At 39.1% G+C, this 27,827-nt stretch overlaps 1 protein-coding gene across 1 annotated transcript; it reads right to left on the reverse strand.

Moving 5' to 3' along the window:
- Positions 1 to 1,042: 1,042 nt before the first annotated feature.
- On the reverse strand, positions 1,043 to 27,796 carry TEX11 (testis expressed 11). The gene is made up of 29 exons (XM_063416633.1): positions 27,623 to 27,796; positions 27,338 to 27,525; positions 25,296 to 25,380; positions 24,036 to 24,115; positions 23,405 to 23,485; positions 23,203 to 23,322; positions 22,203 to 22,283; positions 19,930 to 20,015; positions 18,590 to 18,647; positions 17,741 to 17,836; positions 16,217 to 16,298; positions 14,467 to 14,545; positions 13,635 to 13,786; positions 12,846 to 12,931; positions 11,827 to 11,964; positions 11,462 to 11,564; positions 10,281 to 10,405; positions 9,471 to 9,556; positions 9,292 to 9,345; positions 8,815 to 8,855; positions 8,143 to 8,229; positions 7,001 to 7,071; positions 6,336 to 6,452; positions 5,599 to 5,671; positions 5,088 to 5,237; positions 3,984 to 4,092; positions 2,910 to 3,030; positions 2,390 to 2,554; positions 1,043 to 1,368 (listed from the first exon to the last, which is right to left on the reverse strand). Exons 1-29 carry the CDS (start codon positions 27,651 to 27,653, stop codon positions 1,297 to 1,299), a joined length of 2,817 nt encoding a protein of 938 aa, XP_063272703.1. The 5' UTR covers positions 27,654 to 27,796; the 3' UTR covers positions 1,043 to 1,296.
- Positions 27,797 to 27,827: the final 31 nt, after the last annotated feature.

A 27,827-nucleotide genomic window follows, 5' to 3' on the forward strand; every position in this document is an offset into this window, starting at 1 on the left:
GTCTGTAGCATAAAAGAAATCAAACTGAGCTTCTCCAAGGAAAAAATTCAAACCATTCTGGCTGCAGGCAAACCCACATTTAGTGCTTGCTGCCCTCCATGGTTGTATGTAATTACCCCTTACACTTGCTGGGCAAACGTGACCTTTCTCCCCAGGTGCAGTGTGACACCTTTACCTCTTTATGTGTGTGTGCAAGTCAGAACTGAGCAGTAATTAAAGCCAGCCCAGCAGGCTCCAAGGAGATACTGCAGGCAGGGTGGATTCCTTTGAGTTTGTGGCATGGTTTAGAGTCCCCCACTGCTGTGATGCAGCACAGATCTCCAAAAGTGTGACTCCAGAAGAATTTTCTGTGGCATTCAAGACCTGGATTTTTTATGGATTTAAAGGTATTTTGCAGTTAGACAGGCAGCACACTGTGCATTAGAGATGAGAGCAGTGTCTCAGAGGCCCAAACTAGGTCTGGTGAACTGATTTAAGTGGAGAATTTACACTGAACAGATCCATCCTCCTGTTAGGGAGCTCCCTGTGTGACCCTGTGGATGCCTCTCCTGGGGTCACAGTGGCACCAGCCCAGACTGTCCCTGCTGGGACTGAATGCCCTCTGAGGGTAGCCCCAGTGACCCAGGGGCTCCTCTTTGGCTCCCTGCACACCCCACACACACAGGATTCCTCTCTGGCTCCATCCCAGCTTTCCCAGATGTGCTCAGGCTTGCTGAGCACCTGCCTGGCCCAGGGTTCAGTGAGCTGCAAGGGAGGAGTGCAGCCCTCACAGCCCTGCCAGGGACAGCTGCAGCTTCTTCCCTGAGCTCAGCAGTGCTGGTTTTTCTATTCCAAGGGACTGTGAAAACAGCAAACAGCTCTGAATTCTTGTCCTCACTGAAATGGACTGGAAACTAAACAATCTGATAAATATTTATGCAGCAAGGCAGCTATGACAACCAGAGGAGATGGAATACTTTTTAAAGATTTTTATCGTGCTCATTGCCATTTGCTACTAAAACCAGATATTTAAACCAACCTGTTACACAACAGCAGAGGCATCTCATGTAAAAGTTAAATATTTATTTCTAACAGTTAAATAGCTCCAGAGAACATAAATTATTGCCTAGAGGAAAACAATTACATTTATTGAATAAACACTTCCTAAAAAGTACATAACTTCTTTGCCAACAAGAAGGAGATCCTGGCTTCTTTTCCACTGCTCCCTCTGCCTCCACAGAGATAAGACCCTCTCATTCAGCACAACATTTGTAAGAGAGACTGCTTTCTTTTTTTTTTTTGTAGTTGTGGCTGTCATTATTCTTCATTTGGAATAAATCCTTTTGCTCTGTCCAGCTTGTCCAGAACCTCACTATAAAGGCCAACCATCTGGAGAATATGAGCACCACAGTGGTCAACAGGGATGCATAAAATCATTCAACTAAGTGACAGAGAATAGAACTAAGGGAATGGGTGGGAGAATACTAGCAGCTTCCAAACCCAAACTCAAGTAAAGATTTTTGGCACAGGTTTAAATACAATGGTTTGGAAAAAAAAGATCAGTGCAATCTAACAAAAGTGTTTCTATTTACAGTCCTAAAGCACAGTTTATATCTGAGTCTTATATCAGTACATAAACCTATTCACTAAATCACTTCCAGATGTTGGGAGTTGATGTTGAGGGTGGGAAAGACTTCTTATTGTCAGCTCTTATTGTCTTAACTGAGGCATTAAAAATGGTGTAAGAGTTACAGCCAACCCCTTGATTGCTCAGTTTGCTCACAAGAGAATGAATGGTGACACCAGCCAGGCTGCACTGGGCTCTGGGCTGCAATCTAGACAGGAGCAGCAGCCAAAAGCTGCAGAAAGAAGCTTACTTGTGACAGAGTGAGAAGAAGTGTCACTGCAAAGTGTCACCTACAAAGGTGCTAGCCTGGAGATTTCTCCCTCATGGGAAGTGGCTAAGCTACACCTCACAAGATGAGCTTTAGTGATTTTCTTCACACCATCTTAAACCCTATTTATAAGACATTAGATTATACTAGAAACCAAGCTGGAAAGTATTTATACAACAACTGATTTAAATAAGCTGGTACAGCACCTTGACTTTAGTCAAAGCAGGCAAAGGTACAAGGTTCTCCCATGGCCACCAACAGCCAGAAGTTTATTTCCATTTACATCATCCTTCCAGTAAAAGAATGCTACATTATTCTCTCTATTGTCTATCAAAATTTTTCTGGCCTCACTTTGAAAGAATCTTTTAGCACCAGGCTCCGCCAAGATATTTAGATACCATGATTCTCCTGAAACTCTAAAAATCATCAGCAGTGGTTTCTTCATCCAGATCCAGATCTCAAATTCAGGCCAGACATCCAATCCCATATCCTCAGATCCCCCTGTGTACACTTACATGGCCTTCATAGCTTTTCTTCAGAGATCCTAAATGATTGAGGAAACGCATTCCCAATCCACACCACTGCTCAGCTTCCTTGTATTTTCCAACAGTATACTGAAATATCCCTGTATTCCAGGCTCTTGTCATCAACCAAAGGATCTCCATCTCTGGGTAAGCATCCTGAGGTAGCAAACAAGCAGCAGCACTTCATCAGAAAATAGAATCTTCACTTCAAAACTGACAAGTCAAGAGTGTGCTAGTTTAATTTTAGAGTAAGAAAACAGTTGGGTTTTTTCCTCCTAAGCAAAGGGGGAAAAAAACCCTTACAAAACCCAAGAAAATTGGTAATGCAGTCCTAAATATCCAAGATTTCTTTTCAGGTAATTTTAGTGTATCTTTTACTGAAGAAGTCTTAGCAGCTCCACATATAACACTATGCAGTGTTCATTTTACTAATGATTCTCAGTCTAATGAGAATTTTTTTCAAACGTGCTCAGGATCATCTCCCAATCTCTTGGTCTCCTGTTCAACTCACTGTGCTGCTGACTACACTCAGAGCATCTTCAAAGTAGTCCCAGACCTCCTGCAGCACACAGGTATCCAAGTCTGTCAATCCAGTCGGCAAAGAAATGTTAATCAAACTGTGCAAGCATTTGCTGAGGATTGAAAGAGAGCAAAAGAGGAAACATTAAATACCATGTGCACAAACAGTTAGTTTGTCATATCAGGAGCACACTGAGTTATGTCTCTATGATTGTCAGACCTGTCTACCTTGGTGCTTACTACACTCATATTCTTGAAGCAGAGATGTGCATTTTTGTACTATCAGATCTTATTCATACAAACTATGAAAAAACAGAGTCAAGAGCAATTAATACTTAATTATTTTCATTGATGGTCTCTGTAGTAATGGGTTTTTCTTGAGCTAGCTGTGTCTTACTGGCCCATTAGTGACAGGTCTGAACAGTAAGACAGAAGGAAAATCACAGTATTTCCTAGGGTGCTACACATGACAGCAAGAAAAAAGTACCTGTTCCAACTTCACCACACAGACAGCATCCTCAGAAAATCAGTAACAAATACAGGGTTCTGAAAACAGCTCTGTCTTTCTCAGTGTGAAGTGAGAAAGGCAGTATCAACAGTTGCCTTTGCCAAGTGCTTATTTCAAGGAACTTGGAAAGGATAAGTAGCACATAAATATGCTAAATAAATCAGACATGTACTATGTGGCATCACTACCTTACAACTCATAGCTTTCTTTTCAACCTTTAATTTCTCTGCATTGTCTTTGAAATACCCAGCTCACTACTGCAGAGTAACATTTGAAATGAACACCTTCCTCACAAGAAACAACCAGAGACCTCTTCTGGATCCAATTTTCATTTTCCTTCCTCAATAGATTAATTTATTGGAAACAGGACTGTGCCAGAAAATATGCCAAGTAAACAAACTGCAATTAAAACATCCTCCAGAGGTACATTGGTTGGCCAGCAAGAAGTGGAACCTTGCATATAAAGTAAACCCCACTTTTTTTTTCAGATTGCAGGCTTTGTTCCCTGTCAGCATTTCCAGTCACAGGCTCATGGCAAAGCTATGTGATAACACTAACCTAAATTTCACAGCATCAATGACAGCCTGCTTTCTGTGAAGGTTTAGTGCACTCTTGAGAGCTTTCTTACACAGTACAGGATACCGAGCTGGAGATTCCATTGCTAATGCTTCAAAGTAAAAGAAAATAGAGAAGAATAGGAGATAAATTACTGGAGTCAGACCTCAATCTCATAGGTCACTAGAATAAACTACAGCATGTTGCCAGACCTCTTGTGAAAAACAACTGAAAAGAAATCTGCTTAATGAGCTGGTCACAAGTGGTGCTTCTTTCCCTCTATCTTACTAAGCACATTATCAATGAGGACAAAGAGACAGAAGCACAAAAGGTTTCATAATTCACTGCTGTTTACCTCCAGTGCAGTAATACAGAAAAATTCTGGTGGGGAGGCACTGTCTAAAGAGTTCTGTTTGTCTCCTTGAAGACAAAAATCCAGATGGAAACCTTATGCAGGAGCAGGATTTCAGAATGGTGTGAGGGAGTGTACTCCCTCAGGGCAAGGAGAACAGAAGGTGTTTATGCAATCCTACAGGACACCCTCCAAAGACTTGCCAGGGTAGTTCTAAATGCTCCTCATCTTTCTTGGATCCTGCTCTAGATTCTCAAGCATGTTCTCATGACTAGGACTTTGTGATGAAAGTATGGCACAGTGTAGAGAGGTGCTATTTACAAATTGACTATAAAAACTTTAAGTTGAAACTTAGCGTGGCTTAAATATACCTAAAGTATCTATCCAAAGTCCAGAGTTTCTGTTTTGGGGCATGAATCAGTGAGGGTCATTCTCTGGTTTTTGCCAGTTTGGAGCAAGTAAAAGTTTATCTGAAAAACCCTTTGCAGGTTCACAAGGTATATGGGTGTCTCAGGGTCTAGAAATGGAAAGATATCACGACTTTCTGGTTTATTATCCATGTCATCTGTCATTTCAAAACACAGCTCTCCTAATGTTGCTGAGATCCTAAGCATCTTTACTTCAGGACAAAATATATATGGTTAGACCCATTTTCTATATGTGGCACAATACATAATAATCCTGGTCACCTCAAAAGAACAGGAAAGAGAAACAAAAGGGGGTTTTGTGACTTGAAGATCCATGAAGGTCCTTACATGCAATGATTTCAAGTGTCTTGATCTCTATTTGTGGTTGCTCCCAAACTGACTCCATAAGATTGTGAAGTGTTGGATCATTCAGTTTGGATCTTGCTTCAAATTCATAAAGCAGCAACAACGTGTCTGTTGGGTCTTTAGCAAAATCTCCTACAAAAGAGACAGGACTGCCTGTGTGTAATGATGACTTTTCTCAAAGCCACAGGGTGTACTATAAGGTAATTTTTGCTTCCAACAGGCAGGAAAACCATCAAGGTACTCAGACTTAAGAGCAGAGAAAGTGGAATTTGCCATTCAAGGAATACCTAATGGAATTTTTCTACCAATATCCAACCAAAAAAAGTGAACCATGCATCTGCTAGGCTAACAGTCACTTAACACCTTTATCACACTGCCATCTATCTACCCCAGTAACCTCCATCTGAGACAGCAAATTCCACATGCTCTGTATCCTTCATTAATACTGTGACTAAGAATTACATGTGCTGAAAATGCACACTTTGTGGCTTACCTGTTAATTTCAGCACCTTCCATATCTCCTTGCATGTCTGAAGATGTTGAAGGGCCTCACTAAAAAGCTCTGTCTATTTTACAAAATTAAATAAGTCATTTTTGTCATAGTTTTAAAAGCAAAAGGAGTAATTATGTCAGAACTAACTACAAAATAAATTAAGAATAGTGTTATTGAGACTGACAAACCACTAAATGCCACAACATAAGTTGCTGTGCATTGCCCTCCACAGCATTTTCTACAATCACTTTATACCAGACCTCTGTACTTCCTTCACAACCTGTGTTTTCCTTAATCTTCTTACCACAGTAAGAACAATGCCCTCTTCTTCCCCCCATAAATAGATGTACGCATAAAAACAAAATAAAAAAAATAGTGAGTTTTATCACAACCACAGTGGTAACTACTTTTAGCAACAGCAGTAATTGTCTTTCTGACTAACCCACATTTAGCAGCAGCCTCCTTACAACACATATCCTGTAGATTAAAATTCCTCTCAGAAGATACTGCCATGACCCTTTATTGATACAAACCTATTCAAACACACTGAACTAATTTACAGAAATCCTGCATCTACAGTTGTCTGGAAAGGTGCATCAGTTCCAAGCAACTATGAAATAGTCCCTTGCTTACATTCTCAATATCCTGTTGTGAGTGAAAAACCTAGGAGTTCAAAATCTAAAGGAAAAAAATGCTACAGTGGTACATTCAGAAATAGTTAACAGGCTTTGCCCTACCTGTTCTGAAGGTGTTACTTGCTGTCTCCCCATTTCCAGATCAACTGCAGCTGCCATTAACAGGCATGTCTTCTGAGCAACTAGAACAGCTTTGTCAGAGGGACAAAACTGGGACAACTGACACCAAAAATAGGAAAGGTAATGAGAATTTTACCCATATAAAGCAATTTGCTTGTGAACAGATGATTGCTGACCCTCCTCTGTGACACTTGCAGGAATCAGTCATGGGTAGTATATACTCATATTGTACTTTTACTTGGACAATTATACAAAAGGATTATTTAAAGTGTAAAGGAGAGTTGGAGTCCCCTCTCTACAAGCACATACAAAACTGTGTTGTTAGAAGTACTGCATCAAGATAAGGACTCAAGTATTTAAGATGTTTGTATTAATGATACAGTTTACAAACATCAGAACCCATTTATTTTAGAAACTTCTCATTGAAGCCTTAAGTTTATTACATTCTTAAGAAAAAGAATGTAAAGTATGACAATAATGCACACATTTTATATTACAAGTCAATCTTCTTGTGACAAAAATGCTCCATCTTCAGGGCATACAAGCGTGTCTCCATGGAGACACCCAAACCATGGATGTGACTTCTAGAAGAACTAGACAGATGAAAATATTCCTCAATTAGAAAAACTATTAACAAGAGTAAATACCTTGAAAGACAGTACAAAAAAATCCCTCATCTTTTCAGGGCTGTCCTTGAATTGTACAGCTAAGTTCCAAGCTAACAAAGACATAAAAATAGAGACTAGAATAAAAATCTGCAGTGCTACATGTGTGCCCATCTAATCTCTAGCAATAAGCAATTCATGTCCTACAATTCTATTTCTGAACCAATATGTCATCAAGAGCTCATTTAACACCAGCAAGAAATACTGTTACTAGTGATTTGTTAAAATAGCTAATTCATGCTTTCAAATTTGAATTTGAAACTTGATAATTTCACCACAACCAGGAAGCCATTCTAGCACACACCTTGCCAACAAAAGCATGAACTGGCAAAAGCATTTTCTTATGTTAGTTAACAAAGCCAGCACATGAGTGGAAGTGTTGACCAGTATTCCCAAGACAAACAAAAAAGGAAAAAACCCACAACATCTTGAACCATTCCTCATTTTACCCCAGCAAGGTCAAGTACATGGCAATTAAGCACACAATTCTGAGTAATAAATGGATGAGCATCTAAAGGCAATCAAATTATTTATGTATGAGAGCTTGACCCAATTAAATGTTTAGATTCTACAGCAACTTTCACATTAATTTATGCTACAGGACACGTTTTTGTAGTCTCTGAATTGTTTATCCTGTGAGTGAGAATGCTGCCTTGGAAAGGTCATGATTCCACTCATGTCACTGTAATGACTCTGCTGCTTCTCCCCCTCCCTTGCTACTTTATTGGAGCAGGGTTACACTGTGAGGATGTGTGCAAAAGCAGATTTCTGATACTGACTGCAACTGTTTTCTCTCCTGTATGCTCTGACAAAAGCAAGAATCTGAAAAATTGGTTCAACTTGTTACCCTATGCTTGTATTTTTATTTATAGACAGCAAATGCACTAATCCTTTACCAAAACAGTGTAACAAAGGCTACAAAATGAGGATCCAGAGACAACACTCTGCATAAAGCTTAGGACAGCCCCATGGGAACTGCATTTCCCACTAGAAACCACTTTATCTGTGATGATATTTGCTGTTTGGATTTCACAGTCTCTAGTTCAAGGCAAACTCCAGGGCTGCTGACTTAAAGGATCAATAAAGACAGAGGAGATTCAGTTTAGATTTTGAGAGTAACCTACCAACTTTCCTAAACCAGTGAGCTTCAAGGATCCTCATGTCCCCTGTAAATTTCTCTTCTGTGAAAGACTCAGCAAGTTTCTTGTGAGCTGCAGAAAACAAATGATTCAATACAAAAGTACCACCTTTAGAGCAGAATAAAAATTTCCAAGTCTAATCCCTACACTACAAAACAGAGGTTTCCAAAACACCCGTGTAATTCCTGATGAAGACTTATTCTCACCACTTAAATCCAATATTTTTCAGAAAGCCCTATAAAAAGCAGCCAAAGGTGCCTCAAATAGCATTTTAGAGAAGATGCCAACTCTTCTAAGTTTACTGACACTGAAGTCTAATGCAGAGGAGTTTTACTTAATTTCATGAGAAGGGGGTTTAAATTTAATTACAAGACTGAGGCCTTTCTTCTAGGAACCTTTTATTGATTTAATTCTGCTCTAAAATCTCTTCTACTTGCAGCAGTACTGCAAGTTTATGACAGCAAATCCTGTGGCACTGATATCCAACTTCACAATACTATTGAATCTTCAGCTTTAGTTTTCATTGATTTCACTGGGAAGTTGAGAGCCTGGACTGAAATAAGGAGTCTAAATATTTCAGTGTTATGGATCTAATCATATCATAAAATGTTCACATATGGAAGAACTCCAGAAAATGCAAATAAAACAAAAACATACCCAAGTTCAAGTAAGTCAGTATTGAGTTGATATCTTCATCTCTAGAATGGAGAAAAAATTTAGTTTTGGAAAATGGATTAATTTTTTTCAACAGAACACTTTATTTATATTGGAATATATTTTCCCAGTTATGGTTAGATCCACTCTTCTCACTCAGAAATCTGGAAAGTTATCCCACTAGTGTCAAAATTACAGAGATTGCTTAGGTCACAACCTCCATTAAAAATACCTGACAAGCATATGCATTAATAAAAGAAGAAGGCAAAGAGCAAATATTTCAAGAAAAGATTATACAAGCTGAAAATGTGTTCCTATGTGATGTCATTAGGTCAAGCCAGGAAGTCATCTGGGTGGACTTTTACTTGCATAAAAAAATAATCTCTTGATTACTTTGCAAGAAAAAAGCCCAGAAAGAAAACATCACACAATTTGAACAACATATCCACCATAAGAAAATGTTTTTTCAAACAGACCCACCTTTTCTCTGCATTTTCTGCCATGACTTTTGATAACATCAAACGGACCAAACATCTAAATATAAGAAAAACAAGCAATGAAGAAACAAGATTTTTTTTTTCCATGGTGTACTTTGCCCTAATTTTCCTGAAAGGATCCCACTTTTTATGCTTCTCCTTGTAAGTATATTAAATCCTTACTTTAAGGCTGCAAATAATTGCTGGCAGTCTTGTAAATGTTCAGACAAATACTCCAAAGCTTTGATAGCCACAATTTGTTGGTCATTCTGAAAAGAATTAAAACATGTTTTGTGTATACTGCACTACCTCAGTTACCACAAAAAACCCAAACCAAAACAAAAACAAACCCCAAAGCAACCACATATTCCACGTCTGTGCAGTCCAATAGCAGGAAAATGAACAAAGGACTGTGCACAGAATTGCCTGAGAGTGCAGAGAAAGCTCTAAGGAGAGATCATATGATTCCCTGCACAAAGAGCCTGTGGCAAGAGCAGGGCTAGCACAGGTTGGGGAGGCTTTCATGCCTCACAGGGCTGGGAACAAAGCCCTGCTAGCCTGAAATGCAATCAGCCAGCTCAGCCAGCGCTCAGGCCACCAGGCAAGAGGCAAACAGGAGGGACAAAGGACTTTCAGCATGGATTTATGTGTATTTTATACACACCCCTCACATCAAAGATCAAATCCCAGAGGCACAAGACATGACTTTTTGCTAAGGAGAATTTTACAGACATGCCCAATGTAATATCCAGATGCCATCATTTATAACTCAGATTTCTTTCTTTTTCTGTCAAAATTTTAAAAGATACCATTTCTTTCTACATGAAAATAATTTCTACTTTGCACTACACAACACATTTGAGTGAGACCTTTGTTATGAAGCATGAAGTACTAAGAAAACCATGAAGTACAGAGAAATATTAAAAATAGACCAGGTTAAAGACATTACAGCTGTCCTACTTATATCAATAAAGACAACATTATCTGCTCTACCTCTAAAGCAATTTGGGCAGCTAAACTCAAGAGGTTGCTGCCTGTATTTTTATCCACTCTCAGCTTGTCTTCATGTTCTGATGGCTTTTCTGCTAGCTTCCCCATTTCAATAACTGCTTTCATAGCTGAAAGAGACAGAGGAAAAAAATAACATTTTATAGAAGCAATTAGAAGGTGGAAAGTTCTACTGTTTTAATAATTTATGAAAAGCTATAATTTTTTTAATGAAAAGCCAAGACAAGAAAACCTGACCATACCAGCACTTCTCCACAAATATGCCTTTCTTCCTAGGGAGGTGCCAAAAAGCTTTCTAAGCTACTAATCTAAGGAAACAAAGATGCCATACAAATGATACTCATCTCACATACTTAATTTTGTTCTGCTAAGTAACTGTTTGTTACCAAAGACAGAAGACTTTCTCTAATACATTGTCTGGGCATCATTCCAAGCTCCCACATCTTGGCTTATGCTAAGGGTGCCACTGCTTTTATGTTCACACTGTGCTGTGTTTCCCACTCTATATTATGTGAGCAAATTATGCTGTCAATAAAAGTTGTATAGAGAATAATTAAATGGCAGAGAACTCATTGGAAAATAAGCTCTGCACATTACTCTGTATTCTAAGTAACTATAGACTGTATTTCTCAATTTTCATTACTTGAGCTAAGATCTTCATTAAAATATGAAACAGCAGAACTCATTACAAAGAAGAAAGAGGCTACAGAGATACAACATTCTGCGAGTCATCTCAATAATTCATGTATTTTTTGGTAACTTCAGGCTCCATCTGTCCAGAGAAATTAAGAGCAGCACTAATGGTTCCCTTAAGGTTCAAGTTGTATATGCAAACTAAAAAGTATAAAATGATTCTCACCCTGGGATGCTACTATAGCTTTTTCCCATTGGAGGATTATCCTCCCTAGCCAGAGGCTTCATCCAAACAAAATCAAATATAGCAATGGACTCTGCCTCTCACATATTGTGTGAAAAAAATAAGAAAAAAAATATCCCACTTTTACAACTTAAATCTACAGCCTAACATTTCCAATGAGTTTGGGGACCTTTCTCCTAGCTATCCTCTATTGTGTCTTTCTCAAGATGAATAGTCCAAAGCTGCTTAGTATTTTTTAATATATTTGGAACTTATCCTTATAGTGGACCCTTTAACTTTCAAGTTGTACCTTTATCAGCATCATTCTCCATCACTGCAATCTTATAGACACTGAATTTAGTAAAGATGCTGTTTGGATCACATCTCTCTGCTTGTTTAACTGCCTCTTTAGCCTATTCACAGAAGAGATTAAAGGAAATCAGTACACCACCACCTTGAAATTAGTACATCATTGCAATAGAAAAGAAATTAAAAGATACACAAAATGTTAATGGTTACATTGTTGATATTTCTAGAATAACTCGAGATGTTTGACAGGGCAACATCTGCCCTTGAAACAAAAGTGAGACCAGAAGAAATGAGAGAGCCAATCCCTCAAAAATAAAAGCAATGCAAATAAAGACATAAATATGGTTACATATGTATTGAATATACCTTGTCAACTTGTTTCAGATGAAGATAGCAAGAAGCCATGTTCCTCTGCAGCTTAGCCAAGTTCTGATCTATCTGCCCAGGTGTATAGAAGCTCACAGAATAATTGTACCAGTGAAGGGCTTCAGAATAGTTTTTCTCCTAGAAAAGAAAGAAATAAAATAAAACCCGAATGAACATGGCCATATTTGGGTGATTAGATGTCTTCCCAATTTTTTTTTTAAATAAAAGATTTAGACAGTCAAGTATATTCTAGTGCAACCTCCAGGTTGTTCCAGGTGCAGAATCCAGCACTTTCCTTTGTTAGATTTCATACAGTTGGTGAGTGCCTATCCCTCTAATTTGTCTAGACACTGTGAGAGACAGTATGCAAAGCTTTACTGAAATCCAGAGAGATGACATCCACTGGCTTCAGCTGATCAACAAGGTGGACGACCTTGGCCTAAAAGGAAATCCAGTTTGACAAGCAGGACTTCCCCCTCATGGACTAGTGCTGGCTGTGACCAATGACTGAAGTGTCCTTCAGGTGTTTTTCAATAACTCCCAGAATAATCTCCATAATTTACCAGGCACTGAAGTGAGACTGACAGGCTGTAGTTTCCAGGGTTGTCCTTCTCGCCCTTCTTGAAAATTGGGATAACTTTTGCCAGCTTGCAGCCAACTGGGACCTCTCCAGATTCCCAAGACCATTCAAAAATCATTTAAAAGCCTCACAGTGACACCAGCCAGTTTTTGACTACTCTTGGACAAATCCCTTCAGGCCCCACAGCCATACAGGAACCAGCTGGAGCAGGAATTCTTGCATTAACTGTTCCCATGCTCAAACCTTAAGATGAAACTACCTGAAACTTGATTTTGTAATTGAAAACAGCACCCAGATGGATGAAAATAAAGCTAGTGCCAGCTGGAACAAGGCTCCTAGTAACAGTTTGCACTCTAACCAAAAATAGACATATCAAAGAGGTCAGAAAAAAAATCATTTTCACTGATATAAATAAGAACACTACTATTTGGTCCCAAACCTCATAATGTTTGGCAGCTCTGTCCCACAAGATGATGTGCAGCTGATTCAATGCTTCAGGCAACAGCTGTTTCCCAGTATAATGACCTGAAAAGATACTGCAAATCATCACTTTACAAGAACTTCATGAGAAGCATATAAGAACTATTTTACAGCCTGCAACAAAAAACAGGGACACAGCAATAGTTTCAGCTAGGAGCCAGTGTTTCATATCCTATTTATGAAAAAAAACCAACAAACCAACCAACCAAGCAAAACCCAAAAAAACTCAGTGGGTAAGAGAAAAATATTTTCATGCTTGAACAATGTAAAGCTCTTGCTCCTAGCTAGATACAACATGAAATAGGATTTGTTTTACAGCAGATCTGACAGTCAAAAAATACTACAGTGCTACAGGTGCAACAGACCTGAAAAACAAACTGTTATCCAGCTGCTCAAACAAGGATATGCAACCTATTTTATACTGATAAACAAAAATAAATTGGGCTGGATGGATGAAGTATTAATATTACACAGAACTCCTGATTAATGTTTCTAATCCCACAAGTATCAGTCACACAGAGTCTACACTAAGAAGGAGGAATTGCTCCAGCAAATTAATTTAACCCTGAGCTTGATTGTGAGTGTCGTTCAATATGGAAGTTGAGCTGCCAAGGAAAAGCAACATAATGGAAAACAGACACAGAGAAAGAAAAATGAGAATAAGCAAAAAAAAGTGAAAATTAGAATGCAAGACCTTAGCCAACTACACCCAGCTTTCAGTGAACAGCAGTAAAAGAGGGGTACAGACCTATAATAACTTCTTCAATCTTTTGCTTAGCGAGCAGCTCCCTCTTATTCTGCAACAGGAACTCGATGTGGAGCAGGGTAATTTTTCCAAGGTCAGGTGAAGATTCAAATCGTTCAGGAACAGATTTCAGAAAATCAAAACCAACTGATTCCCTATTCACAGAGATGCATTTTTAAGAGGCTGCACCAGAAGAGCTGTTAATTTTCCATTCTAGAGATTACCATATTCACACCATACAGCATGTTTGTCATTCAATCACACCGACAGAATGAATCAAGGTATGAATTTGTTACAGTTTATCTATTCAATGGCAGCTTCCTCTTAGCACATGCTTCTTCCACTGTATTCATAAGAGTTTATTCTTCACATTTGCATCAAGATACAAGCATATACATATATAATCATGATAGAGCACTTAACAGGGTAAAATTTCATGCCTCAATTCATTTTGCAGTAACTTGATATCCTTCTACTGCTTTTCCCAAGAATGAGTCTCGGGCTCTGAAGTCATTCTGATGGTTGGTTAGAAGAAAGATGTCAGTCTGATGATTCCAGACATATATTAAAACTACATAAGGAATCTTAATCATTCTAAATTAGGTCTACAGCACTGCAAATTACAACTACAGTTATTTCACACCCTGTTCTGCTGCTGCCATAATCAGTATCTCCTTGCTATAAAGGACAGGCTCCCTCTCAAACCCTTTTACCTCACCTCCATGAGTTTTTATTTAAAATAAAGCATCATTGTATAATAGATGTTCTTTGCTTATAAAGAAACACCCAAAACCTCCAAACATTGTGTTTACCCCACTTAGAGATGCTTTCATACCTTCCATGCTCCAGCAGCAGTTTGGCAGTGTTCAAACAGAAGTCTAAAGACATCTCAAGTTGTGTGAATTCTGCAAGAGCTAGACAGAACACCAAGCACTTGAGATTATATAATCAACTTAGACACTTAATTGCTCAATTTACCACTTACCTCTTACAGCTTCTTTGAAAGACTGAAACAAAACTGAAAAAAAATCCAGCAAGCCTATAACAGATCCACAAATGGAAGAATAATATCAATTGTGTTTTGACTTCCCCTTCACTGTACAGTTAATGCAGTACTACAGAAAGGTGACAGACTGATAGCTCTGGAATTCCACCCCTCTTTCTCTTTAAACAGGAACAGCATAGGCTTTAATAGAACATTTTTTTTTGCCTCAAGCTGCCTTCTATCAAATGTCTCATGTTAGGAACAAGCTAACAGTGAGGTTAGTGCTCAGGCTGTGTGGTATCGTATTGCAATGGGAACTACCTCAGCATAACGCCCTCAGCATCAGCTGTTGGATTGACTGGTGCTGATAAGCAGGTATCAGTTTTACACCACTCAGATAAAGTTTTAAAATTGTTACTGTGTGCTAAAGGGTTTATAACAAAATAGTATACTTGTAGCTTGGATGAGATCAGAGAAGGAACACACAGGGACATGACTGGAACAGTTGTTAAACATTTCTAAGGCAGCTGATACAACTGCACAACACAAGATTTTAGCGAAATGTCTAAAATTTAACAGGAATTTTCCCTCAAAAGACAGAGAAGTTGCAGTATGTGGACGCAACACTTTTCTGCCACCCATTCAAGAAGAGACATCCACTCATTAATAAACTTTCTGGAGGCTCAGTGTTACTAAATAACAGCTGAGTGTGTTTTGATAGGCAATTCTATGATTTCACTATTCCAGCTGAAGAATACAAGTCAGCTATTGTATGTTTATTTGAAATTGTAGTTTTAAATAATTGGCTGCTTGAAATCTGGCTGAAATTCCCCAGAAGCAATTCAGAGTTACCATTTCTGCTAGTCTGACAGCATTCAAACTCCTCAGCTCTCTGAAAGAAATTCCTCATCACATCCTACATTTCTCAGATTATTCATTACACTTCTTATGCTTTCCAACCACAAAGAGTACAAAGCCTCTCTTCTTTAAGATTTCATTATTTATGAAAAAAATTTCTCTGACACATTAATTATCCTTTCTATATTCAAGTCTTCCCAAAAACTTTCTTATCCTCTCATTTCATAGCAGAATCAGTTCTGTTCAAGTAATAAATAAGTGAGGAATAAGGAGAAAAGAGTTTATTTGACTTAATTAAACTCTTGTAATACAGGTTTATAACAACACAGTGATGAGCACATGATGTCTCTTGGTTAAAATCAGCAAAATCCCACCCAGAGAACAGGAGTGCTTCACCAGCCTTCCTTCTGTGCTGACTAAGTCAATGCACCTTTACCCTTATGCATCTGTCTAATAAACTGCAGCTCTACATTGCTGTATTTTCACTCTCTTCATTCTAACAGCCTTCAGAGTCCTCCCCCTTCCCCATCTGCAGCAAGGCTGGTTAAATCAGCATCTGGATACGTCCTCTGTGAACACTGAGTACTGTGTCTCACACTTCAAAACCAAAAGGACATTTAGCTAACGCAGATTCTGCCAAAAACACAAGGTTTGGTTTTTTTTTTCTGTGTATGACACAGGCAGTCTCCTTGGATATGGAGTAGTGTGACCTCACTATAAAACCCAGGGAGAGCTGTGATACCTGAGTTGATATCTTCATCTGATGCTCCACTTTTAAGAAGAATTTTAACCTTCAAAAAAAACCCTGCTGGGTGCAAATTCTCCTGCACAATGAAAAACAATACATTACTTGGACAGCTCTTTGCAGAACACAGATCCTGTGAGAGTACAGCACATTCATAATACAGACAAGTATTAAGGAATCACATACTCCCCTCTGTAATCTTCAGTTCCATTTTAATGACTGAAGCAAGTGGTAGGCAACTTATGCAATAATTTCTTCCTAAATGCCATGTGCATCTTTATTATTTTTTTCTTACACTGCCAAAAGACCACAAAGGATAATGAAAGCAAAAGATGCAAAATTCTCATTTCACTGTGGCCCATTTTTGATACTTTTAAATAGAAGCTGAACATTACTGAATGATAGAAACATTTCCAGCTTTTCTGTGTGTGAATTGGCTGGATTAATCTAGAATTAATATGGGCAGATTCAATATAGTTTATAAAAAGAAATTCAGGGGACAACAGTGGGAGCAATTGGAAATAATGAGGACTGTATACTAAAGCTCTCACTTTGAACAGTGCATATTTCAGGTTCTAGAATCAACATTTTCTTCTGATTTTCCATACCCTCACACAATACCAAAATGTACATTATCAAAAATTATGATAAAAACACTTTCTGCTTCAAAAAGCTTTGCAAAAGTAAGCATTAAAAGAGGATAAAAGGCTTAGATACTGTAGTGGCACATTATTTGCATTACTAAAATACACTGCCTTTTATGCTAATCTCATGAGCATATGCATTATGATCTGTCTGCAAATTCAGGCAGCATGCAGAAACTGAATTTCAGCTGCCATTTAAAACTAAATTTCATCCTAAAAACTTGTTTTGTACAAAACAGAAAATGAAAATTTTTAAATGATCAACCAAAGACAAATAGGAATTTTTCAGATTTCATTTACTCCACACTAACCGGAATAGATAGAAGCACAAAATTAATTCAAGTCTCTATGGGAAACAGAATTTGTAAAGGATCAAGAGACCTCACTCTAATGGCTGCTTAGAGATAGATGAATTTCCTTCAGGGTAGCTGTAATGTTTATACACCTCATTTTTCACATCTGCTCGCATGCCTCTGCCTGGGTGTTGCTTTGGGGATCCCCCAGATAATGAGGTAACAGAAATAATTTTACTCTTTGTGCTTTAGCTGTGGGTTTGTGGTTGTCACAGCTGCCTGTCTGTATCAGCTCACACGTCTGACAAATTTTAGTCACACCATCATCAAAGGACCTTACTATTAATACACAGGAGGCAAAAGGACAGCTCTGCTTCTACATGCAAAAAAGTATTTCTCTACAAAAGAAAAAATAAAAAGCTGGGAACACCAAAACATCCATAGGAGCATGGAAACATAAAGCAAACACACCTCAATCTGTTGTCAAGGATGACACACTGGTGATTAATGTGGTCTATATTATTATGTCAATAAGTGCTTGAGTTTCATCTATTGCAGTCTTTAAATAGAGAAAAAATGACTACCTGATTTGCCAAGCTTATGGCTTTCAATGCCTTGTCCAGGTACAGACTGCAATCCCACTCAAAATAGGTCGTGGCTAACAATCGCAGCACTTTAGCCTGGGAACAAAAGAACAGCCACGTAAGAACATATATATGAACACAAAAGACTTCAAGGTCATGAAAAATAAAAGCTCTTTGAGTCAAAAAAATTCCTGCCTGGTATCAGACATATAAAGTGATTTCTCATTTCTGAAATATATCCAGTCTTGAAGCAATGCAGTACACACAGGACAAAAATCAACAAGAATCCAGAGAAAAACAGAGGGGTTGCAAGGAAAATCAGATAACTGGAAAAAAAAATAAAAGAAGAAATTGAAATAACAGGAGGTACTCACTTCACAGGCGAAAACAAACAAACAGACAAGAAGGACAAAGACCTACAGGATGATGGACTTCAAATAAATAAATTATTTACATAAAGAGGAAGAGATTAAAATCTTCATATCCGCAGTCAGAAGTAAAAGAATAAACTTCTGAATGAGACAGAGAAACATCTATCACAGTGACACAGCTCAACTGATGATGTATTGAAAGAGGAATGGAAGAGGAGATGGCCTTTCAGGATCTTCAGCCTTACTTTCTACACTTTGATTTCTGTGAAATAGTAGAATCAAATGTGATTTAAGGGCGCTCATCAGTGACTGATGCTCATAACAAACGAACCTGAAACTCCGCCAAACTTCATAGCACACTGCTAAAAAGGAGACCAAGACATCACTGGGCAGGTTAGGACAGAAAAGGCAGATAACACACTGGAGTCAGCTTAATAAAATCCTCCTATTTGTAAATAGAAATTTCTCTATTTCTTACCTGCATTTCTTTGCCAACAGAATATTTCATGTCCATCTTCCCAATGTCATAGCTCTGGCTATCAATGATAAATGAAAGTTAAAATTAAGCAGGATGGCAGAGATAAATTCAGTCTTCTGATATGTGCAAAATTCCTATCCTTTCCCACTTCCTAAACAGTTAAAAACCACATAAACAACACAAACTAATCTCAGTAGTCACTTTTACTACAGAACAGCAAATTTTGGGTTCTTTCTACCCTTACATTAAAAATTGTACTAAACCACTTTCTTCAGCCTGTTGCAGCACATTCTGCAACATCTTCTATTCAAACATTTCAGGAGGTTTTATCCCTTTTAACCATGGGGATTTTGAAGAAGCAAAATCCCACCTGACATATGCTATGGTAATACACAAAATCCATACATGACTGGTGTCTAGACCACAGCACATCAATAGCAAAGACAGAGCCTGTAACTCGTGATTCCCCATTCTTCTTCCAAAATGGCAGAACAAAGAACCACCCAGAGAAAACACAGTGATAATTCCACAAAGCCAGATTTGATTACAAATGCTGTGAAGGAAGGACTCTTTAGAAAGAAAAACAGTAACTGGGCTCTTGTTTTCTAATCTAATATATTCTCAAACCAGGGAAATCTTAACCCACTAGATGGAGCCACACTCTTTCTCCAGATTATTACTTGCACTTTGCAAAGCTTTATTTCATCCTCAAATTATGTCTCAGTATTTAATTTTCCACAAGAATAAAATATAAAATAATCTGCAAAGCATCAGCTGTAACTAATTCTGAGCATTTCTACAAAGCCTCTTTGACAACATATATGACCATAATGATTTTGAATTTGATCTGTTGCCCTTCGTTTTCTTCTGTTTAAAGGAACAAGAAGACATAAACACAGATTTTCTGCACTGAGGCTGTGACCATGGCATGAGCATACTCTTCATGATAATCTACATTTCCTCACCCTTAGTAATGCCACAATATTTATTTGGATCCTACCCAAACCATCTCTACCCATTCTTTTTCACCTTGATGTTTGTGCCTTTCAGCAGTCAAGGACTCTTCAGAAAACTAATCTCTTTGGAAGAAGTGCCAGGGAGAGAATTGGCAAGAACCACTGGAAGATGACTTTCATTCTAATGGCATGAAAATCCATGTGGGAAAACAGAGATTTTAGGCAATAGTGTACAAATATCTGCTCAAATAATTTGGCTCAGCTAAAATCTTGTATTCTCACATTTTTAATGAGGCTTCCACTTTCCCTTGCTCCCCCCTCTCCTTCACACACGTTTTTACATCTCAGAACCAGGGGTTTGTTTATTTGATTTTTGCACATTACCTGAGCCAGAAGGAGCTCTGTTCATACCTCTTCCATTCATAGGTTTCCACTCCAAAATTGTAACAGAGGATTGACAGGTAACAGGTCTGCAATAAAAGACTCATGCATCTATAATGTTCTTGTAAAACATCATTAGATCAATGGCACTCCAGTCTCAGGTTCTTTAAAATGCATTTTACTTTCAAGATATGTCCAGTGTTATCACTTCTGGCCTTTTGCAAGAGGATACTGAAGATGACTAAAATGGAATCATTATTGGGTGGGAAAAAGTATCATTAACCAGTCCAGGACACACAAAACAGACAGATTTCTGAAACTCATGAACACAGAGTTCCTCAATAAATCACATCGAAAGCACTAGAATTGTGTAAATTAAACAATAAAAATTAAAATTCGAGAGGAAAAACTGTAATACTATAACCTCATCATTTTTTAATAACAAAAGTTTTACATAATGAAGTGAAGAGGACTCTACCTGTTTCATGATAGATTTCTTCCCAGCATTTCTCTTTGGGGTTAAAAAAGGATTACAAGTTTTAGAAGAAAACTGCTTTTGAATGCATGGTTATTCAGAGCTTTATCAGTCAGCCCTGACAACATCTGTTCATAACAACTTGCCTTTCCTTTGAAATGATTTGCAGCTGTCATATGTCATCCAAAGAAGAGACAAAGAAGTCACTTTACATGCTAGCAGGCTGCCAATATTTACATCCATTTTGCCTCTGCAGTATCTTTTCTTCCCAAATATAAATGATGTTTTTTACTAGGGACTGCAGATTTCAAATTCTCAGACAAAAATGAGAAGGGTAGCACAACATCTTGCTTCAATTTTTTATTTTTTTGCAATCCAGAGGCAAAAGCACAGACTGGGTATATGCATAAACACAAAAGAGATCACTTTCAGATGTGAAACCTTCTTTTTCACAGGTTCATTTGTGAATGTTTTCTTTCCAGGAGAGAAATTTTCCTGTACTGAGCACTGGTTCAAAGACTATCAATGACCACAATGCTCCCTGATTTCTGATCTCTGGTATCACACAACACAACAATCTCCCTGTGATACTCTCCAGGGACTCTCTGGTACAATGGGAGCCTGGAATAGTTTAGGATTGAGAGCCACCCACCAGTCCAAAAAGTTCTGGAGTAGCTCTTTCCATTTTCCTTGTTTTTTAAATACCACTCTTTAAATCAGAAGTAAATTGTATCACTCTCATGATCAGAAACCTAAACCTTGTCTGCATCAGTGCTGCTGGTTTGTGAAGAGCTTTCATCACAAGAGGTTTAACATTATTTAATGAAGGAGTTCAAGTGGAAAGAATGAAATTAATTTAGAATTAAATGAGGAACAGGAATGCAAACATCCCAGTGAATATTTTGAACAGTAAGAAGTTCTGCTCTTATGATTCAAATCAAAGCTAGACCCCTATAACTTAGTCACTCAGATGCACTTGAACAAGGCCTGCAGATGACAAAAAACAATGTAAAATCAGTTGGAGTTTAATTGGTTAAAAACCCAAATAAACTCCAACCATATTTCCCATATTTTTCTTTAAAGATTTGCATTTGCCCCTTTGAATTTTATTACTCGTACCAGAGAGACAGGGACAAAATGTTTCCTGAAAACAGTAAGCAAATGAAAATAAATGTCAGGAAGTTTATTCTGATATAACTATAATAGACTTTTATCTTTGCAAACAAAAAACTGATCTGCATATGATAGTTTGTTTTCTCTGTGAGACAAGAACTACAAAACCCACAGTTTAGTGCATGGGAAGCCTCCATTCATAGCTCTACACTTTCATGAAGATGAAGATTAGTACTGATGGTAGTAATAGACTTGCATATCAATAACTTTGTAACTCAGCTCTTCTCTTGTCCCATCTGTCCCCAGACAAATGTTCACAGGGTACAAGATGCAATATACAATATCAAGATGTAAAATGCAACTGGTTTTGTAGAGAGTAGGTGGTATATTCAATTCAGAAATCTTTTTGCCTTGCTTGCTGATTTGTCTTCTCGTTGTTTAGGAAGAGTTTATCATTCTGTTTCAAATTCTAATCTAAGAGAAGCAATAAAACTGCACTTTGGAAAAAAAACTCTGCTGTTTCCATGCAAAATTTTTAGCAACAAAATCTCAAAGAGGCAACCAACTGCAGAAGAGACCTTCAGAGTACTTCTCAAAATTTTCTATGGCATATGTCATCCCTTAACATAGAGAGAGGAAAGCAGGTTCTCAAAGTTTGGAATGATACAGAAGGGAAGATTTCACTTACTTCTTTTGGCAATTTCACCAACATATCTTTGCAGCGCTGCACGCACATCATTGCTCTCTGAAAATCCCCTTGAGCAACTGCCTGAGAAAGCAGCACAGCATGCCAACAAACTGTTAGTGTGCAACTGGTCTCTAAAATTCACTAAAAACCTCATTCTTTAAAAGAGAACTCGGGTTTTTCACATCAGTAAAGCTAGGTTTGGGACGGGGTATCTGTCCTTACAGTGATGTAATAATTCTGTATATTTCTCCATATTTCCAGATGATAAAGAGATCCAGAAAATCACTGCAGTCCTTAGGAAGTGAGCAAAGGCCAGGGACATGGGACAAGACCATGCACATGTTAAGATGATACAACAGCTCAGCAAAATTTATACCACCTCTCCTTTTGTCTCCATGATCAAATTAAAAATATGGGCCATTGCTTTATCCTGTTTAGGGTAACTCCTGAGAATTTTGGAGATAGCACTTCCCTTCTAGATACTGAGGTCACTGATCAACAAATGCAGGAAACTACATTGTTTGTATTTGCATTCCTGTGTGTGTAATACTCTGTAGGATTGACAGAGTTCTCAGACACTTCAGTCAGGCAAAACAATTCCTCTCAAAACTCAGAATTTCTAAATTACATACTTTAAATTACAGGTTTTTGCCTTGTCCTCCAGTCAAGCACAGGACACTGCTGGAACTGACCCATTTATGACTCATGCAGGCAGCTGTTGATTTTACAGACAGCCATGACAGCCAAATCACAAAGCAACAAATCTGAACTAGAAGATATAAACACCCCTGCAAGAATGGCTGCGATAAATGAGGGAAATTAAAAATTATTAAATGATTGCAACACTGAATGCAAACATGAGATCTGCTATCTCACATCTAAGGGAAGGAAACCTATCCCTCAGCAAGTCCTCAGTGCCAAGCACTCAGTTATCTAATAACTGGGTCAGAGTTTCCCTCTATAACTCTAGCGACTTCTATGGAAAACTGAGAACACATACTGATTCAGCTTGGTAAGAGAGCACTTTGAAAAGGCTCTTCTCCACATCAGCTCTGTGCACTTCAATATCTGCTTCATCTTTGCTCCCCTTCCGTAACTTTGCATACAGCTTTTCTATACTCTGGAAAACAAAGTGCAGGCATCACCCATGGGACTTACAAATAAGTGTGTATGTAAGAAATCAAAACTGGGAAAGAACTTACACTCATGGCATTCTCCAGAAATCCATCTGCAAGACCAGCTTTTCCAATATCTATCCATCCTTTCCCAGTTTTCATAGACATCTGAAGGAGGAAATGGTAAGTCTTTTGTGAAAATGCAGTCACATTCAGGAAAGGCAATGTGAGATCTCATCTGGTTGTTACACATGTCTAACATAGAAGGGTGTTTCAGCTCTGCCATTTCTGACCAGCAACTCTCACTTCTGAATGAACACTCAGATGCAGCATAAAACTTATGATGGCCTACCAGACAATATTGTAAGGTACTTAAATAAATTAATGTCCTGCTCATATTTTACCCTATGAGGAGATGTGATCCCAGCCACACTGTCCAGACATTCCTAACTCCAATGGCTCAGCAAGGTATCCCTCTAAGATACAGGTCCCACTTCAGCATGAACTTTGTTTTCTTAAAAGGGAAAAATGGGATCATCAATCTTATCTTTCCTTAAGTGATGAGAAGAGAGAGTCAGCAATACTCCTGCCAAAACACCAGCTATCCTTCCAGAACTAGACGTACACTTCACTCCCTTTCCAAAGCAAATGTAGTAAGATTTGAAGACTTCCCTGGGGGATCAACTGTATTTCATTACTCACCCACAATCAGCCTTACCAAAATCTGTCTTCGAATAGTTCCCTCCGGAGGATCGCTGCCCTCACAAAGGCAGATCAGTCTGCAAGCAACAAACCGCACTGCAAGAAAACAGTGCAGCCATTCAAAAGTTTCCTTTTCTCTACTTTTTTTTTCTTTTGGAGAAAGTCAGGCCCTGCAATATCTGAAAGACTGTTTGGCATTTTAAATCACAAGACAGAAAAATATGAAAGCTTCGGGAGTTGAACCAATCTGAATTTTAGCCAAGGTTTAAAACTGCTTTTCAGACAGTAAGAAAGAAAATATATTCTCATTAAAATACCTATTAAACAATTTTGAGAGAGTTTAAGTTAAATACATGGTATTCAAAGACTTAATTACATTGCAGGTGCTTATAGTAACATGTCTTGAAATCTTCAAAATGGCCTTCAGCAAAATAAGGAAATGAAGTATAATCATCTTTACAGTTTCAAAGTAAAAAGCAAAAATATTTTCAGGCCTTCCTTAGACATCAGGGATGGAAAAGACACTACTAAATGTATTTAAAACAGCCTCTCCCTGGCCCTTCAGCTGTGATATGAGAACATCACACTCTAATTTGTGTCAGCTTACCCTTTTCCTTTACCTGGTATAATTTATATGATGCAGATTATAACTAATTTTGACAATAATCACTCAAGAATGTGGGCCTGACACTGCAATCCCACAGAACAAAAGAAAGAACATGCTGAGGGAAAAGACCAAAAGCTCACTTGTGCTTTCCCCCAGCCCTGCTCCTGGCCTGAGAGAACCCACCAGCTGTGCACCTTGCTAAAGCAGGTCAGTGAAGAGAGGGCTTAGAATGTTTCTGTATGCAAACACGGATGAGATAGTTATATTAAAAAAACCACCTCACTTGATATAAATTAAGTGACCGACAGTCTAAATTTGTCTAAAATTTACATCTATGTTATTTCCATACATTTTTAGATTTGAACCACAGTGTCAAAAGGCAAATTACCGCTTCCTTTGGTCACATCACCTCTTTACTGGTGCTCTGGCATGGAAAGGGGAGTGGTAAGAATGCCTACACTGATTCTGTGTCACAAGAAGGTAAATATTACACCAGGATGCTGCTTCTTGAACTGTTTATATAGCACATTTTTCTCTTTCTAGCCCATATCTGCAAAGACTCAAACAAATCTACAGCATTACTTATGTGCCTGCCAGCAGAGAGTGTTTAATTTAATTTCCATGCTGCAGCACACAGAACACACTGAGGGAGGCACAGGACATACGTACGTTTGGCTCTTTGCTCATCACTGATAACAGCACCCGTGTGCTTGGTCACAGTCCAGTTCCACAAGCTGACTGCACTCTCTTCAACCTGAGGAGGAGAATTCCACTCAATTTTGTCCTGGATGTGGATCCCATTGAAATTCACTGCTGGAGAAAGAAGCATCTTTCACGTGTTTCACAGGAAAGGCTTCTCCACATGTTTACACCAGAGTCAAAGGTGTGAGTTTTCCATAAAACTGTCACAGGATCCCACAGGGACATGTTGGACAGTGACCTGAAAACAGGCACACTGAATGCACCACGCAGCATTTCCTCACCTAAAATCTGAAGGGCTTGGAAAAGAACTCTAAGAATCTTATCACATTTGAGAACTATCTGCAGTAAGGCTTCACCTCTTTTGCACATCAAAAAGAACACTAAGTAACTTAATTGCTTTAAATACCTACACTGGGAAATTTTTGATATTAGCAAACAAAGAACAAAGGCTACTGACTACATACTCTTGTTAAAAAGATACAGCACTACATAAAGGCAATAAGCTGCTTTAGCAACCCACCCTGAGGGGCTGCATTTTCCATCACTTTATTCTACTTTTCATGACAGATCTTGCCTACAAATACACTCTTGCCTATCTGGGGGAGAGTTCATAGCCCCTCTTTTTGAAGTGGCCAGATCACAAATTAATGATTTCTCCTTTCTTCAAAAAGAATTTAGCCCAGCTGATTCAGGAAGAACTGAGGGATATCACTTTTATGCTCTTGTATTTCTTTACACATTGCAGTAATGACACTTTCTGTTACAACACTTGCTAACCTATCTGGCTCCTTGTTGCAAATTTAGGACTTCCAAAATCAGTGTTCCGTAGCTGATAATTGATACTTATTAAATGTCTCTTGAAAATATAATTTAGAAGGAAGAAGTATCTCAGCTGGTCTTTTTCCTTATTTCAGATTCATGTATTACCAGATATCTCTTTGAAAAAGGAGTTTTAAACTAGATATTTATACTTTCTAAATACTCCCAGAAATAAACAGGAGGAAAAAACCAAACATGATAAACAACCACCTGATAAACTTTTACAAGGATTGAAAATGAGTACCTCCAATATAATATTGTGTACTGGAATACTGTTTACTGGGCAGTTAAAATTACATTCCTGCTTGTTTTCTTCTTCCTCGAGTTACCTGCTGTCATTATGGGAATCCACAGACAGGGTGAGGACCTCTCCTCTGATCCTGTACCAAACTCTTAATGCACCAGTGCTCTCTGTTTGCATTTTTACTTGAAATTACAACCAGATACTACTAGTAATTTGAAATAATAAATACCTTAACACCATCAGTAACCAGCAACTTTTTCCATTATTATAATGGAATGGTTTGGGCTGGAAGTGACCTTAAAGACCACTCAGTTCCAACCCCATGCCACAGGCAGGGACACCTTTCACTGTCCCAGGTTGCCCCAAGCCCTGTCCAGCCTGGCCTTGAACACTCCCATGGATGGGGCAGCCACAGCTTCTCTGGACAACCTGTGCCAGGGCCTCTCCACCCTTACAGTATCTTACTAATACCTAATCTAAATCAACCTTCTTTCAACGTAAAGCCATTTCCCCTTTTCCTGTCACTTCAAGCCCTTGTCCAAAGTTTTTCTTCAACTCTCTTGGAACCCCTTTAGGCACTGAAGGTGCTGTAAGGTCTCCCCAGAGCCTTTTTTTTCTGGCTGAACTCAGTCTGTCTTTCCCAGGAGAGGTGCTCCAGCCCTTCAATCATCTCCATGGCTTCCTCCAGCAGGTCCAATCCTTCCGACGCTGGTGGACACAGTATCCATGTGGGGTCTCATGAGAGCAGAGTCAATGACACACACACTTTTACATTCAGGATCATCATTTCACATTGACTTTTAAAAATAACATTACCCACTTTATTTTGGACTTACTGGGGCGAACAACGAAGAAATTAACTCTTTTTACATTTACACTTCGTTTAGCTTTACCGCTAAGTGCGGGAAGCAGCAGCAGCTGGTGTTTACGGAGCTGCAGCACCAACCTGGGCCAGGGCTGTGGGGTGTGAAGCACATGCACCCCCCGTGTCTTCAGAGGGGCTGGGAGCAGGGGGCTCTCCCTCCGCCACCTTCCCATCCTCTTCAGAGATGCTCCCCGCCGCCTGGAACAGCTCCTCCGTGAGGGCGGCAATGCGGGACGGCGTCTCCTCCCCCAGCAGCTGCCGCACCAGCGCTGTAAGACAGGGGGACAGCGGGGCGTGACACTCAGCCCAACATCAGCCGCCAGTGGCGGCGCTGATCGGGACAGGAGAGCCCGGGACCCGCGGCACCTTCCAGCGCCGCCAGCCGCGGCCCCGCCATGGCCCCTCAGGGGACTCCGCCAGGGGCGCACCGCCGGGAGCAGCACCCCCGCACTGCGCCTGCGCGCCGCGCACCCTGCGCGCACCTTGCGCGCGACCCGACGCAGGGCACCCGCTCCGCCGATTGGCTGCGCCGCGGCCCCGCCCCGCCCTTCCGCCCCGAGTGACAGCCGGC

The sequence above is a fragment of the Prinia subflava genome, chromosome 20 (genome assembly GCF_021018805.1).
Source record: "Prinia subflava isolate CZ2003 ecotype Zambia chromosome 20, Cam_Psub_1.2, whole genome shotgun sequence".
NCBI classification, from domain to species: Eukaryota; Metazoa; Chordata; class Aves; order Passeriformes; family Cisticolidae; genus Prinia; species Prinia subflava.